At 39.5% G+C, this 16,937-nt stretch overlaps 1 protein-coding gene across 5 annotated transcripts in view; it reads right to left on the bottom strand.

The window, feature by feature from the left end:
- The window catches only part of odr4 (odr-4 GPCR localization factor homolog), an 88,500-nt gene that overhangs the window by 34,127 nt on the left and 37,436 nt on the right, over positions 1 to 16,937 (bottom strand). For all 5 annotated transcript variants that reach the window (XM_059984454.1, XM_059984455.1, XM_059984456.1 and 2 more), the window contains 4 exons: positions 10,327 to 10,422; positions 9,943 to 9,984; positions 5,047 to 5,175; positions 3,713 to 3,794 (listed from right to left, as the gene is read on the bottom strand). In XM_059984454.1, coding sequence (XP_059840437.1) covers positions 3,713 to 3,794; positions 5,047 to 5,175; positions 9,943 to 9,984; positions 10,327 to 10,422 — 349 coding nt within the window. The remainder of the gene's footprint in view (positions 1 to 3,712; positions 3,795 to 5,046; positions 5,176 to 9,942; positions 9,985 to 10,326; positions 10,423 to 16,937) is intronic.

Genomic DNA, 16,937 nt, shown 5'->3' with positions numbered 1-16,937 from the left:
CCACACGAGGCTGCTTACTGAGTTAAAAGCTCATGGTGTTACAGGAAAGTACTAGCATGGTTAGAGCATTGGCTGATTGGTAGGAGGCAGTGAGTGGGAATAAAAGGATCCTTTTCTGGTTGGCTGCCAGTGACTAGTGGTGTTCAGCATGGGTCGGAGTTGGGACCACTTCTTTTTATGCTGTATATCAATGACTTCGATGAAGGATTAGATGGCTTTGTTACCACATTTGTGATGATACAAAGATTGGAGTGGGGTAGGTAGTGTTGAGGAAACAGGAAGGCTGCAGGAGGACTTGGACAGGTAAGGAAGACGAGCAAGAAAGTGGCAAATGAAACACAATGTTGGAAAATGCATGTTCATGCACTTTATTAGAAGAAATAAGCGTGCAGAATATTTTCTAAATGGAAAGAAAATCCAAAGATCTGAGATGTAAAGGGGCTTGGGAGTCTTTGGGCAGCTCATGCTAAAGGTTAACTTGCAGGTTTAGTCAGTAGTGAAGGCAGCAAATGCAATGTTAGAATTCATTGCAAGAGGTCTAGAATATAAGAAGAGAGATGTGATGCTGAGACTTTATAAGCACTGGTGAGGCCTCACCTTGAGTACTGTGAACAGTTTTGGGCTCCTTATCTAAAAGATGGCACTGGAGATGGTTCAGAGGAGGTTCATAAGGATGATTCCAGGAATGAAAGGGTTATCATATGAGGAAAATTTGATGGCTCTGGGCCTGTAATCACTGGAATTTGGAAGGTTGAGGAGCGATCTCATTAAAACCTTTCGAATGCTGAAAGGCCTAGACAGAGGAGAAGTGTAAAGGATGTTTTCCATGGGGCAGGAGTCTAGGACAAGAGGGCACAGCCTCAAGATAGAGGGGCATCCATTTAAAACAGAGATGCGGAGAAATTTCTTCTGCCAGAATTTGTGGAATTTATTACTGGGGCAGCTGTGGAAACCAGGTCGTAGGGTGTAATTAAGGCAGAGATTGATAGGTTCTTGATTGGCCACAGCATCCAAGGTTACGGGGAGAAGGCTGATCAGTGGAGCTATGGAAGGGAAAAGAGATCAGCCATGATCGATTGGTGGTGTAGACTTGATGTGACAAATGGCCTAATTCTGCTCCTATGTCTTAAGGTCTAATTTGTATGTCAGATGGAGGTCAAAACATTTCATTTGTGTTTCATCTGGCAAGCTGCCTGACAAGTTAGAGTCATGAAGTACTGCAGCACAGAAACAAGCCCTTCAACCCATCCATTCTGTGCCAACTATTATTTTGCCAAGTTAGACCAAGTTGTCCAGGGACCATATGCCATTTGGCACTCCAAAAAAATGCAGAGTTTAATGTTACACATTCCCTGTCCCTCCAATCACCTTGTGGACTTAAAACTTTGCTCCTCCTATGGCCCCAAAGCTGATTACTCAATAAACAAATCCTCTAATTACCAAATTCCCACACTCTTGGATGATCTTGTTAACCATCCCACAGAATCTGTCATTCCCCCATGCTGGCCAAACTAACCTTTTCCTCATTCCCCAACACCTAGTTCATGCATTGGTCAACACTCACTCCTTCCTACAGCTCAGGACCTAATTCACAAGTGCACAACTGGATTCAACTACACAGTCCAAGTCCCTATCCTTTGATGGCTAACACACTTCCACCTCTTCATCTCATACTCCATTTCCTTGAAACAGCTTAACTGACGGTCCCTTGGCCCAGATCCTCATATTCCAATACTCTGAGTTAGGAAAATTTCCTCTGTAACTGTGTTGCCCTAAGGCATTGGTTTAGCTTTATTACATTTTCGCTTTAGTAATTCGTTTGTAATTATTTTCTAGTTAAAAGTTAAGGTTGTTGAAAGTAAATTTGTTGTCTGTGGTGTATCGCGGCATGCAATGACGTCAAACCCGGTTCGCCGCATCTTGTGGGAAAATACCGGTTTAGAGAAACAGGAAGGAGGGAGCTTGTGTGTGCAGGATCAGCGCAAGAAAAGTTTTCATTCTACGCACTAAGAAACATCATAGAAGCAACACCGTAGTTCATAAGATAATCGATATGTTGAAGTAGAAATGTTAACGCTGATTCTGTTAAAAGTAATGATGGTTGATAAAGTTTATGTTCTTTGTTATTTAAAGAGTTGCTGGATAGTTGTGTGGCGAATTTAAAGCCAGTCGATGGCGTAGGTAGATTCTGACTGTATGTTGTATTTTAATGTAATATAGTTTGTAGTTTTACTTTTGCAAGTATTTATGATGTAAATGCGATGCCAAGAAGGAAACAAATACTGTATACATTTTGTATTGTTTTATCAACAGTTTTCACCATACATTAATGTGCAAGAGTGAACAGCAAACGGTTAATCTTACTGGGATCCTGCTTCATTGACTATGGTTTACCTTGGTGTTTGGTTCAGTTTTTACACCTGAATGAGAACACTACAGTAATCTTTTAGATGAGCATTTTTATCTGTCTGCTCCACAATGGATAAAGGCAATTGTTCAATTTTGGTTCATTGCTGCACGACGCCCTTCTTGCATCAGTAGACCACCACTGAAAAACTTAGTGTCACTGCAAAATGATTATTTAATATCTATAAAGCTGCACCTCAACTTTTAGGATCTGATTGAAGCCAGTAGAACTGAATTTTGGTAACAGAGAGCAAAGCTTAATTACTATCATAAAGAATGTTTAGCACTTTGAGGTTCTCACCTTCAATAAATAATGGATAATAGGTTTAAATCTGCAGTCAGTAGCAAGCAAGTGCTAGAACATCAACAGCACTACAATTCATCGTGAAAAATAGTGTGTATTGCTCTTTAAGTGTCATTATAACTCGCTTGTTGACATTAAAATTAAGCAGTTATAATGCAAACAGTAAATTTTTGACCGCTGAACGATTATTTGTTTGACACACCCATTAAAGTACATGGACAAAATCTAATACTGTAGTAGTCAGACTGATGTCAAGTATCCCATTAAGCTGTAGGAAGACACCGGTGTCTAGAAAGAGAGATTGGGAACCACAGTACAAAGAAGCATGTTGAAATGTAACATTATTGACACCTGGTCAGTATCACTGAGACAGCTTTATAGCCCTGTGGACCAACTCACTGTAAAATCCCACTGTGAACTACACAAATGACAGTTGAAAAAACTGGTTGAAGTAACTGTGAAAAGGACACTTGATTAGTTATAAAAAAAAACAAACATCCTGATAATTAAGGAACGAAATGGTTGAAGTAATTATGGGATACCACCAACTGAAATCCGAAATTAAAGTAACATGAAATTACAGCAGCAAAAATCGGAATAAAGAACTGAGCAATGACTGTGCAAAGTATAAAAAAGTTTCCTTATGAGATAATTAGCAAAAGTGACTCAGGAGATCAATCAATGAAGAAGACCCCGAGTCAGGGACTCATAGACGAACTCACCAAGAATGAATCCCGGGTAGTTCATCTGGGATGGGTAATATCTGAAAACAAAAGTGGGTTTTGGAAGTTGCGAAAGTAAAGTCAAATGTCGTGTTACTAAAAGGGATGCCAATCTAAATAATTAATGAATTATATAGAAGCTATATAATTTTTGAATCATTCACGATGAATAGAGAAGTATAATTGTAAGGCAAAGTCATTGTCTGCTGTACTGTATTTTATTGGTAAAATACTTCCATTACTACAGCACAGATGTGTGCAATCAATGGCTGTTACCTACCAGCATTTCTGTTTAAAATTTGATCCTCAAATACCATTTCACAGCGAACAAACACAGTGTTCAGTACATCTCTTTTTAGTGACTGAAGAAAAAAATTGCTTTGATTAGTTATTAGTTCGAATGATACCAAAAGTATACAATTTTACATTGATGACATATTATCTTGTGCTTAAACCTAATTAAATGACAAATTTTGTATTACAAATGAACACTTATCTCAGTCTTCTATCTCTAAAGTAATCAATAGTTAAGGATTAGGGACGAAGTTATATTAACTAGAAATGTGCTTTAAAAATAAAGTAATGCAAAAGTTAAGTACCAGCTTTTGCAGTTAAAGTTGGTTGAAAATATTTTGACACAGTAACTGAAGATTAGAGAATAAAACTATGAACTGAAGTCAATAAAAGCAAACTTTTTAAATACCCTCATTTTAAAGGAAGAAATGAAATTCACTGCTGATGTTGAATCATGTCTTAATAAGTTCATAATCTCTAATATCTTTGCAAGTCTATCTAATGATACCATTGAAATGGTAGACACTAAATCACTTTTGAGGTTTAGATGCAGATTCTATATCAAATGTTTTAGGATGCACTATTTACACAGGACTTGAGCCAATATAATCCATTTATTCCACAAGGAATGTACCTCAGTCTGTAACCTTACTGGAAAGTAATCTGTGCACCTAACCTGGACTGTCATTCCACTGGTTGCATTTTGAATCAAACCAAGGTCATTAAATTGAAATGAAACTGAATTTGATGACAGAATTTGGGAAAGGAAGAACATCTCATCTGATAAACCAACCCTTTGGGAATAACATCTCTGAATATGCTCCTATGTACTCAGGCATATTCAGAATTTTACAGTGAGATATTTCTCGAAGGATTAACATTTCAAAAACACATCTCATTTAATTAGGAAGTGCATTTAAAAACTGCTCCTAGTTAAGCACTGCACTTTACAGGGAAATGTTACAGTAGACACATTTAAAAAGACTGAAGTTCACATCTATTGAGAAGTTATCCTCAGCTTCTTCTGTGTAATAAATTACAATTAGATTTTTACAAAGCTCAAAACTGTAATTATTCTAGAGTAGGGGTTCCAAACCTTTTTTATGCCATGGACCAAACCTTTAAGCAAGAGGTCTGTGGAACCCAAGTTGGGAACCTCTATTCCAGAGACAGAAAGAAAATACATATGGAGCTCAGAATTTGAATTTCTTCACTGTCTGCCACTCAAAGGGAAAAAATACTTTCTTGTTTATTTTGTATCTTTGTTGGAAGTATTTCAGTTGAAAATGAAAATGTTTATGCTCAAAATAAAATTCATACCAGGATGGCATCTTGCACTTTTGTTTTACTGCCATGAAGATAAGCTCTACAGTGCACAGTACCCTTCACAGAAAGAGAGCTACCACAGCTTCCTATAATAGCTGATGTATCTTCTGGAGAGGTAGGAGCCTTAAAAGTAGAAGAGTTAAGATTTAAAATATAATTTATACACAATGACAGAGATAAAAATATTCAAAAGCAATAAATAACCAGGTCAAATCAACATGACTAGAAAGAGAAAATATGGACAGTATCATTCATCAAAGATCGCACAAAAGAAGGCAAGAGTAACACTTGGATTATTCTTCAGTTCGATTGTGCTAGGCTGTCCACTATTGCTATTACTTTTCATTGTGAGAGATGGGCTTAATACCATAAAGACTTTCTCCTGGCTGCATTCAGGCTGCTATAACATTGTGTAGGTCGTGGCCAACTGGGAGGTAGGTGGAAGGGAATGCAGAAAATCTACAATTTTTTTTAAGCGAGCTCAGAAGAATTTGAAATTTGGAACTCAAGAGAACCATTCCTGTTCTTTGCTATCCCACAAAAACTGTTTCATACTTTTTTTTTGGGGGGGAAGAATTCTTCCTCCCCACTATTCAGAACGATGCCTATTATTCAAATGTACACAGAAAATTTACTTATTTATTAGGCAATATAGCATGCAATAGGCCCTTCGAGCCGCTCTACTCCAGCAACCCCAACATCTTTTGGGGGGAATCCCGCTGTCCTCACCTGGTTTGGCCTATATATGACACCAGACCCACAGCAATGTGGTTGACTCGTAAACACCCTCCGAAATGGCCTAGCAAACCATCCAGTTGTACAATAAGGAATGAACCCAGATAGACAATCTGGCATCGACCTAGGCACTGGAAACGACAACAGCAAAATCAGCCCTGTTGGCCCTGCAAAGTCCTCCTTATTAATATCTGGAGACTTATGCCAAAGTTGGGAGAGCTGTCTCACAGACTAGTCAAGCAACAGTCTGACATAGTTGTACTGACAGAATCATACCTTACAATTAACATTCTAGACTCCAGCATCACCATTTCTGGGTATGTGCTGTTTCACCTGCAAGACAAACCTAGCAGAGGTGGTGGCACAGTGGTATACAGTAGAGATGGAGTTGCTATGGCAACTCTCAATATCGACTCTGGACCCCATGAAACATGAAAAAGGAAACCTCCTGCTGATTACCATGTACCATCCTCCCTCAGCTGATGAATCAGAAGAAGCATTGGGGGTGGCAAGGGCACAGAATGTACTCTGGATGGGGGACCTCAATGACCATCTCCAAAAGAGGCTCAGTAGTACCACCACAGACTGAGCGGCCTGGTCCTACTGGACATACCTACGAGACCGGGACTACAGCAGGTGGTGAGGGAAACAACAAGAGAGGAAAAACACATGACCTCATTCTCACCAACCTGCCTGCTGCGTAAGTATCTGTTGACAGTGACCACCACACAGTATTTGTGGAGACTAAATCCCACTTCCACATTGAAGTGGTACTACTGAGCCTCTCTTGGTGATGGTCATTGAGGCAGAGTACATTCTGTGCCCTTGCCACCCTCCACAGTGTTGTGTGGCTCTACCACCGTGCTAAATGGGATAGACCGAACAAATCTAGCAGCCCAAGACTGGGCATCTATGAAGCACTATAGGCCATCAGTAGCAGAATTGTACTCAACTACAATTTGTAACCTCCTGGCCTGGCACATCTCCTACTCTAACATTACCACCAAGCCAGGGTTCAATGAAGAGTGCAGGAGGGCATGCCGAGAACACCACCAGGCATACTTCAACATGAGGCGTCACCCTGGACTACCAGCACGCCAAACAACATAAGCAGCAAGTAACAGACAGAGCTAAGCAGTCCTACAATCAATGGATCATATCTAAGCTCTGTACTCCTGCCACATCCAGGAGTGGTGGACAATAAAACAACTTACTGGAGGATGAGGTTCCACAAATATACTCATCCTCAATGATAGAGGAACCCAGCACACCTGTGCAAAGGCTAAGGCACTTGCAACAACCTTCAGTCATAAGTGCCGAGTAGATGATCCAGCTCGGCCTCCTCCACAAGTCCCCAGCATCCCAGATGTCAATATGCAGCCAATCCGATTCACTCCATGTGATATCAAAAAACCACTGAAAGCACTGGATACGGTGAAAGCTATGGGCCCAGGCAAAATCCTGGCAATAGTCCTAAAGACTTGTGCTCCAGAACTTGCTTCGCCACTAGCCAAGCTGTTCCAGTACAGCAACAACACCAGCATCTACCCGGCAATGTGGAAAATTGCCCAGGTATGTCCTGCACACGAGAAATAGGACAATTCCAACCCTGTCAATTACCACACTATCGGCCTACTCTCAACCAACAGCAAAGTAATGGAAAGGGGTCATCTGTGTACTACCTTATACTGAATAAATATCTGCTCTATGATATGCTGTGCTGCTTTGTGAAATCAGAATAAATAATAATAAAAATTTGAATTTTAAAAGGAAAGGGGTTATCAACAGTGCCATCTTGCAACACCTACTTGGCAAAAACCTGCCGGATACCCAGTCTGAGTTTCATCAGGCCACTCAGCTCTTGAACCTCATCATCTCCTTGGTAAAGAGCAGAGGTGAGGTGAGAATGATAGCCCTTGACATCAAGGCAGTCTTTGACTGAGTATGGCATCAAGGTGCCCTAGCTAAAATGGAGTCAGTGGGAATTAGGGGGAAAACCCTCTACTGGTTGGAATTACACCTGCTGACACAAAGGAAGATGGTTGTGGAGGTTGAAGGTTAGTCATCTAATCCTCGGGACATCACTTCAGGAATTCCTCAGGGAAGTGTCCTGGACCAACCATCTTCAGTTGCTTCATCAATGATCTTCCTTCCATCATAAGGTCAGAAGTGGGGATGTTTGCAGATGAATGCACAACATTCTGCACCATTTGTGACTCCTCAGATAGTGAAGAAGTTCATACCCCAATGAAACAGGACTTGGACAATATCCAGACATGGGCTGACAAATGGCAAGTAACATTCGAGGTACGCAAGTGCCAGCCAATGACCATCTCCAACAAGTGAGGCTCTAACCATTGTCCCCTGACATTCAGTGGCATCACCATCACTGAATCTGAGTCTTATCAACATTCTAGGAGTTACCATTGACAGGAAACTGAAGTCGTCTAGCTATATAAACACCACTGCTACCAGAGCAAGTAAAAGGCTAGGAATCCTGCAGAGTGTAACTCACCGCCTGACTCCCCAAAGCCTATCCATAAGGCTCAGGTCAGGAGTGTAATGGAATAGTCGTCACTCAACTGGATGAATGCAGCTCTATCAACACTTAAGAAGCTTGACACCATCCAGTACAAGGCAGTCCACTCGATTGGTACCCCTTCCACGAGCATCCAAACCTTCCACCATTGACAACAGTTGCAGCAGTGTGTACTATCCACAAGATGCACTGCAACAACACGCTAAAGTTCCAAAAGCAGCAACTTCCAAACCCATGATCACTATCACCTAGAAGGACGAGAATAGCAGATACCTGGGAACACCACATTTTAGAAGTTTTCCTCCGTCACTCACCATCCTGACTTGGAAACATATCACTGTTCCTTCATTGTTGCTGGGTCAAAATCATGGAATTGCCTTCCTAACCACATTGTTGGTGTTACCTACACCTTAGGGACGACAGCAGTTCAAAAAGGCAGCTCATCACCATCTTCTCAAGGGCAACTAGGGAGGGGCAATAAATGCCTACTTAGCTGGCAACGCTCACATCCCGTAAATGAATAAATTAAAAACTGAACTTTGAACTGCCCAGAGCTGTAATAGCATCATGCCAACTGCTATGCTATTATGGTACCGTACACTCAACTCTTCTAATTAAATCACAGAGCTCTGACTTATATATTATAATGAAACTTCCACCTGATTAGTCTGGGCCCCAGTAAACACGACAGCAGATTTTTTTAAAAAAGGGGAGGAAATAATTAAGAGATATTTCAATTTTGTTAACAATTCATTGCTTGAGTAAGCCAAGATTTTCCACTCTATAGATACTGATTTTCTGGGATTCCAACATTCTAGCATTATTTCATACATACATGACATGCAGTTCCTTTTTTATTTTTAACTTTGAATTATATCTTTTCATAATTATGCAAAATTAACAATAACATTAACTATATCTGACTTTTTTCTTACTTAAAACTTCCATTTATATCATATCCTAAAAGCCTATGTGTATAATGGGAAAAAATAAAGCACTAAATCTATGTACTGTATTTTTAAAAGGTATAAAAAGAGTAAAAATAATATATTGCAAGTATCATCACATCAATCAGTTTTGTTTTGAATATCTTATGGGATGTTATGCCATGCTTAAATTTACAGAAGATCCAATGTTCAGTTTTTGAATATAACCAAGACTTTTATACATTGTGGGGACCATTTCGGAGTTATTTTCAAAATCTTTGATTTGTTGTAAAAGTACAGATGGTGGCTAATAGTATATTTTATTACATGATAAGGGTTCCCCCCCTTTTTTCTTGCTTTTCCTAACAACTCTGACTTTGGTAGTGGGTTTGGATTTCTTTTTTGTATAACAAAATTATTGTATTTCGATATTGTGAATTAATTTAATTTTATGAATACAGGGTTTTGTGATTGTGACTGTATATTTAATACAATGTATTTGGTACTATTTTATTTTTTTCTTTTGACCTATATCTACTTGTACTCTGTATTCCTTTATGCAGAAACTAATAAAAATATTGAAAGAGAGAGAAAAATGTCTCAGTTTAGAAACACATTAATATCAATGTTCAAATATTTAAAACATTTTTAAAGAATGGAACTTAAAAAAATTGTACTCATGGTACTGACAGGAGCTGACAGGAACTGAACTTCCACTGGTGTGTTCTTTTTCTGTGAAAATAATACAAATATGTATCAATGTATATTTAAAAGCAAGAAATGTGGATGATGTGCAACTTGGACCAATATCTGCACTAACAAGACACTGGCATTGTCAGTTTGCTATTGTATTTATCATAATAACTATTACATATGCTTTTAAAATGCTTAAGTAGACCTGCCATTATTAGTATTATGAATTATAATCTGAAGAAAAACATTAAGTCATTAATGGAATCCAATTTCAGCATACAATGCTGACATTTTACAGAAAAAGATGGCAGTATTGTGGTCTACTTAGTTATGCATGCAGCCAGAAATAACAAACCAAAAATCATTATTGAATTTTCTTACCAATCCTTCGCCAATTATGCTTTCTGGGTCTTTGTAAACTCCATTAACCAGGTATTTGCACTGCATCATGTTTCTTGCCCAAGCACTGAGACCTTTCTAACGAAGGATATGATGGAAGATAAAATACCAAATAAATAAAATAATTGCAGAAATATTAAGAAATAAGTTGACATCCATAACAGTTCAAAACTACCAATTGATTTATGTATAACTGCTTTCTTTGTTGGACAATGAAATATACAGCTTTCTTCCTCATCATTTTTCTCAAACTCGGTATCATACATGTCTTCAAATTACATGACTGGGCCATTTTTGAAAATAGAAAGTACAATCTTTATTAGAAAATAACTGTGAAATTAGATGTTCCAGAGACAAATTTAATCTTCGAACTTGGAGACTTGGACACAGTCGGTCCTCTGTATCCGCTGGTTTCCTGAAGTTCCCTCTCCAGCACTCGCTGTTTTGAGCATTGTTCACCTCGTGTCTCGTTCATTCGCTACTTGTGCTGTGAGCGAGAGGAAGGAGTTTAAGGCTAGTAAAGGATGGCTGGCTAGCTACGTAAAGTGCGACAGCCTCAAGAACTTAAAGATCACTGGAGAATCAGCACTGGCTGATGCTGAGGCAGCATCAGTGTCCCCAGAAGAGCTGTGATGGTTGCATCTGTACTGAACATATACAGACTTTTTTTCTTGTCATTATTCCCTAAAAAATACAGCATAACAACTATTTACATTGTATTAGGTATTATAAGTAATCTAGAGATGATTTAGAGCATACGGGAGGATGTGTGTAGGTTACATGCAAATACGACGTCATTTTATATACAGGACTTGAGCATCCGCAGAATTTGGTATCCGCGGGGGAGGGCCCGGAACTAAATTCCTGAGAATACGGAGGGCCAACTGTATAAAGAATTATTAATTTTGCAAGCATCTGAATTATTTTTCTGATTGGTATTATTGGAAACAAAACAGAACACAATTTTTTTTTAATTACAACTGAACATATAGAATAATAGGAAACAGAAAAATCTAATAACACAAGTTGAAGTTACCAATTTTGCTACTTCTTCCTTAGAAATGTTTTATCTTTGATTAGGGATCTTCCCCTTCACAAATCTGAAGGTATTCCCAAGTCAGCAGCATTTCAAGTAAAGGAAACTTGGCAACCAAGAGCCTTTGGTAACACTCACAAAACGCTGGAGGAACTCAGCAGGTCAAGCAGCATCTATAGAGATGAATAATCAGTTGACCCTTCACCAATCCCCTTTCCTTTCACGTCCTGATGAAGTGTCTTCATCCAAAATGTCAACTGTTGATTCCTCTCCAGATATGCTGTCTGACCTACTGAGTTCCTCCAGTGTGTGTTTTGTTTGTGTTACTCTGGAGTTCCAGCATCTGCAGAATCTCGTGAACCTAGGGCCTGTTTCACGTCTTTTTTGATTGACTACAATGTGAAGTCAAGAAGTTACTTATTTTAGTTTTCTTTGTTTACTCCCTTATAAAATATACACTCTGATAAATACAATTTTGTCAAGGGGAAGAAAGTTACATTACACTGATGATTTTTTGACTTCAGATCAATAACATTTCTCTCATTTGCTGCTTAATTTTTCCTTTTTTAAAGGATTTACAATACTTTCCTGACATTATACCACAATGAATAATGTAACATAAATTAAGAACAAATACAATGATAAGATCTCATTCTTCTTTGATGGGAAACCTTTGCACAATTTATGGAAATAATATAGTGTATTTCAAGCTTGTTTATTATCATTCAACAGTACATATGTATAAAAGATAAATGAAACAACATTCTTCAGGGACCAAGGCGAAAAACACAGTACATATACTGTATCACATATAGCACATAAAATAGAATTAACACAATTCAATTAACAGCTAAAAAATATTATGTAGATGTACGGCTCGATATGAAGTGCATATCTGACATACAGTTAAATATACAACCATATTACTGCCACTGGCACTGTCATAACTAATATGTACAGAGTGGTATCAGGATGTTCAGATGTCTCACAGCCTGAATTTGTAATTTTCTTCTCCAAATTGAGCATTTGATTTCTCAGTTACTTATTTCTCTGGAATAATTCTCTCTCAACATTGACCCCTACTGCTGCAAAGATCCTTGTATCTGTCATAGAACCACAGAACAACTACAGCACAGAAACAGGCCATCTCGGCCCTCCTAGTCCATGCCGAACGCTTACACTCATCTAGTCCCACCAACCTGCACTCAGCCCATAACCCTCCATTTCTTTCCTGCCCATATACCTATCCAATTTTGCTTTAAATGACAATATCGAACCTGTCTCTACCACTTCTAATGGAAGTTCGTACCAAACAGCTACCACTCTCTGAGTAAAGAAGTTCCTCCTAGTGTTACCCCTAAACTTTTGCCCCCTAACTCTCAACTTATGCCCTCTTGTTTGAATCTCCCCTACTCTCAATGGAAAAAGCCTATCCACGTCAACTCTATCTATCCCCCTCATAATTTTAAATACCTCTATCAAGTCCCCCCTCAACCTTCTACACTCCAAAGAGTAAAGACCTAACTTGTTCAGCCTTTCTCTGTAGCTTAGGTGCTGAATCCCAGGTAACATTCCAGTAAATCTTTTCTGTACTCTCTCTATTTTGTTGACATCTTTCCTATAATTTGGTGATCCCAGAACTGCACACAATACTCCAAATTTGGCCTTACCAATGCCTTGCACAACTTTAACATTACATCCCAACTCCTATACTCTATGCTCTGATTTATAAAGGCCAGCATACCAAAATCTTTCTTCACTACCCTATCCACATTAGAGTCCACCTTCAGGGAACTATGCTCCATTATTCCCAGATCACTCTGTTCTACTGTAATCTTCAGTGCCCTACCATTTACCATGTATGTCCTATTTTGTTTAGTCCTACCAAAATGTAGCACCTCACACTTATCAGCATTAAACTCCATCTGCCATCACTCAGCCCACTCTTCTAACAGGCCTAAATCTCTCTGCAAATTTATCATCTGCATACTTACTAATCCAATTTACCACCCCATCATCCAGATCATTAATGTATATGACAAACAACATTGGACCCAGTACCGATCCCTGAGGCACACCACTAGTCACCGGCCTCCAACCTGACAAACAGTTATCCACCACTACTCTCTGGCATCTCCCATCCAGTCACTGTTGAATCCATTTTACTACTTCCAATATTAATACCTAACGATTGAACCTTCCTAACTAACCTTCCATGTGGAACCTTGTCAAAGGCCTTACTGAAGTCCATATGGACAACGTCCACTGCTTTACCCTCGTCAACTTTCCTAGTAACCTCTTCAAAAAATTCAATAAGATCTGTCAAACATGACTTTCCATGCACAAATCCATGTTGACTGTTGCTAATCAGACCTTGTCTATCCAGATAATTATATATAACATCTCTAAGAACACTTTCCATTAATTTACCCACCACTGACGTCAAACTTACAGGCCTATAACTGTTAGGTTTACTCTTAAAACCCTTTTTAAACAATGGAACAACAGAAGCAATACGACAATCCTATGGCACCATCCCTGATTCTAATGACATTTGAAATATTTCTGTCAGAGCCCCTGCTATTTCTACACTAACTTCCCTCAAGGTCCTAGGGAATATCCTGTCAGGACCTGGAGACTTATCCACTTTTATATTCCTTAAAAGTGCCAATATTTCCTCTTCTTTAATCATCATAGTTTCCATAACTTTCCTACTTGTTTCCCTTACCTTACACAATTCAATATCCTTCTCCTTAGTGAATACCGATGAAAAGTAATAGTTCAAAATCTCCCCGTCTCTTTTGGCCCACACATAGCTGTGCACTCTGATTCTCTAAGGGACTAATTTTATCCCTCACTATCCTTTTGCTATTATTATAACTATAGAAACCCTTTGGATTTATTTTCACCTTACTTGCCAAAGCAACCCCATATCTTCTTTTAGCTTTTGCAATTTCTTTCTTAAGATTCTTTTTACATTCTTTATATTCCTCGAGCACCTCATTTACTCCATGCTGCCTAAATTTATTGTAGATATCTCTCTTTTTCCAAACCAAGTTTCCAATATCCCTTGAAAACCATGGCTCTCTCAAACTTTTAACCTTTCCTTTCAACCTAACAGGAACATAAAGATCTGTACCCTCAAAATTTCACTTCTAAATAACCTCCATTTAGAAGTGAAATATCCTTCCCATAAAGCAAATTGTCCCAATCCTTTCGCATCTCCTCAACGTTAGCCTTTTTCCAATCAGAAATCTCAACTCTGGCTCCAGTCCTATTCTTCTCCATAATTATATTGAAACTAATGGCATTGTGATCACTGGACCCTAAGTGCTCCCCAACGCATACCTCCGTCACCTGACCCATTTCATTCCCTAACTGTGGATCCAACACTGCCCCTTCTCTAGTTGGTACCTCTATTTATTGCTGCAAAAAGCTATCCTGCACACATTTTACAAACTCCAAACCATCCAGCCCTTTTATAGTATGGGCTTCCCAGTCTATGTGTGGAAAATTAAAACCTCCCAACAATCACAATCCTGTCATAATCACAAATATCTGCTATCTCCTTACAAATTTGCTCCTCCTATTCTTGCTCCCCATTAGGTGGTCTATTATACACTCCTACAAGTGTTACTACACCTTTCCCTTTCCTCAATTACACCCCCATAGCCTCCCTAGATGAGCCCTGTAATCTATCCTGCCAGAGCACCGTTGCAATATTTTCTCTGATAAGCAATGCAACACCTCCCACTGTTGTCCCTCCGATTCTATCACAGCTGAAGCAACGAAATCCAGGAATATTTAGTTCCCAATCACACCCCTACTGCAACCATGTTTCACTAATAGCTACATCATCATATTTCCAGGTATCAATCCATGTTCTGTGCTCATTCAACTTACTTACAATGCCCCTAGCATTAAAATAAATACATTTAAGAAATTCTCCACCTCTTACTCTCTGTTTATTACTAACAGTGCAAACAAATTTACTATCTTCTTTTTCTTCCTTCATCCACACATCTGTTCCTACACTCTGGTCCCCCCCCCCCCCCCCACCAATCCCGCCACTATGTATCTAGTTTAAATCCACTGGAGCCTCTCCAGCAAACCTACCTGCAAGAATATTTGTCCCCCTCCAGTTCAGATGTAAACCGTCCTGCCGGAGCAGGTCCCACCTTCCCTGGAAAACTGCCCAATTATCTATAAATCTGAAGCCCTCCCTCCTGTACCATGTCTTCAGCCATGTGCTGATCTGTGCTTTCTTACTATTTTTAAACCCACCTGCACGCGGCAATGGTATCAATCCTGAGATTGCTATCCTGGAGGTCCTGTCCTTTAACTTGGCGCCTAACTCCCTAAACTCACCTTTCAGCACCTCCTCACTCTTCCTACCCACATCATTGGCTCCTACATGGACCACGACATCCAGCTGCTCACCCTCCCTCTTGAGAATACTGAGAACTCAATCCATGATATCAGGGAGGCAACAGACCATCTGGTCATCTCAAGGCTTGACCAGTATCCGGCACTGCAACTCTACAAACACAACTTATTTCATTTTATGTTAAAATACTTTAAATTATCTATCCACTTCTGTGGGTGCCTATCCACAGAACTCAAAATTTCCAAAGAAATGCCACAGGTTTTGCAAAGGCAAATTTCATAAACTTGTTGAGAAATGTTCATCAGCAATTTCCCAGCTGCGCTCTAATACTGACTCCTGATTGAGTCTTATAGCAGAATGCAAATCTCCAAATGCCCTGCATCTAAGCACCTATATACTTATTTAGCAAAATTTTGCCTTGTAAAATTATACATAAGAAAACATAGAAAAAAACCTACAGCCAATACAGGCACTTCAGCCCACAAAGATGTGTCAAACTTGTCCTTACCTTAGAAATTACCTAGGGTTACCCATAGCTCTCTATTTTTCTAAGCTCCACATACCTATCCAGGAGTCTCTTAAAAGACCCTATCGTATCCGCCTCCACCACCATTGCCGGCAGCCTATTCCACACACTCATCACTCTCTTGAGTAAAAAACTTTCCCCTGACATCTCCTCTGCACCTGCTTCCAAGCACCTTAAAACTGTGCCCTCTCATGCTAGCCATTTCAGCCCTGGGGACTATCCACACGATCAATGCCTCTCATCATCTTATACACCTCTATCAAGTCACCCCTCATCCTCCTTTGCTCCAAGGAGAAAAGGCCGAGTTCACTTAACCTATTCTCGTAAGGCATGCTCCCCAATCCAGGCAACATCCTTGTAAATCTCCTCTGCACCCTTTCTATAGTTTCCATATCCTTCCTGTAGTGAGGCAGCTAGAACTAAGCACAGTACTCCAAGTGGGATCTGACCAGGGTCCTATATGACAGTAACATTACCTCTCCGCTCTTAAACTCAATCCCAAAATTGATGAAGGCCAATGACCCATATGCCTTCTTAACCACACAGTCAACCTGCACAGCAGCTTTAAGTGTCCTAAGGACTCAGATCCCAAGAACCCTCTGATCCTCCACACTGCCAAGAGTCTTACCATTAATACGATATTC

The sequence above is a fragment of the Hypanus sabinus genome, chromosome 11 (assembly GCF_030144855.1).
Source record: "Hypanus sabinus isolate sHypSab1 chromosome 11, sHypSab1.hap1, whole genome shotgun sequence".
NCBI lineage: Eukaryota > Metazoa > Chordata > Chondrichthyes > Myliobatiformes > Dasyatidae > Hypanus > Hypanus sabinus.
The sequence above is the reverse complement of the archived record's forward strand: the minus strand, read 5'-3'. Positions and strand labels throughout refer to the sequence as shown.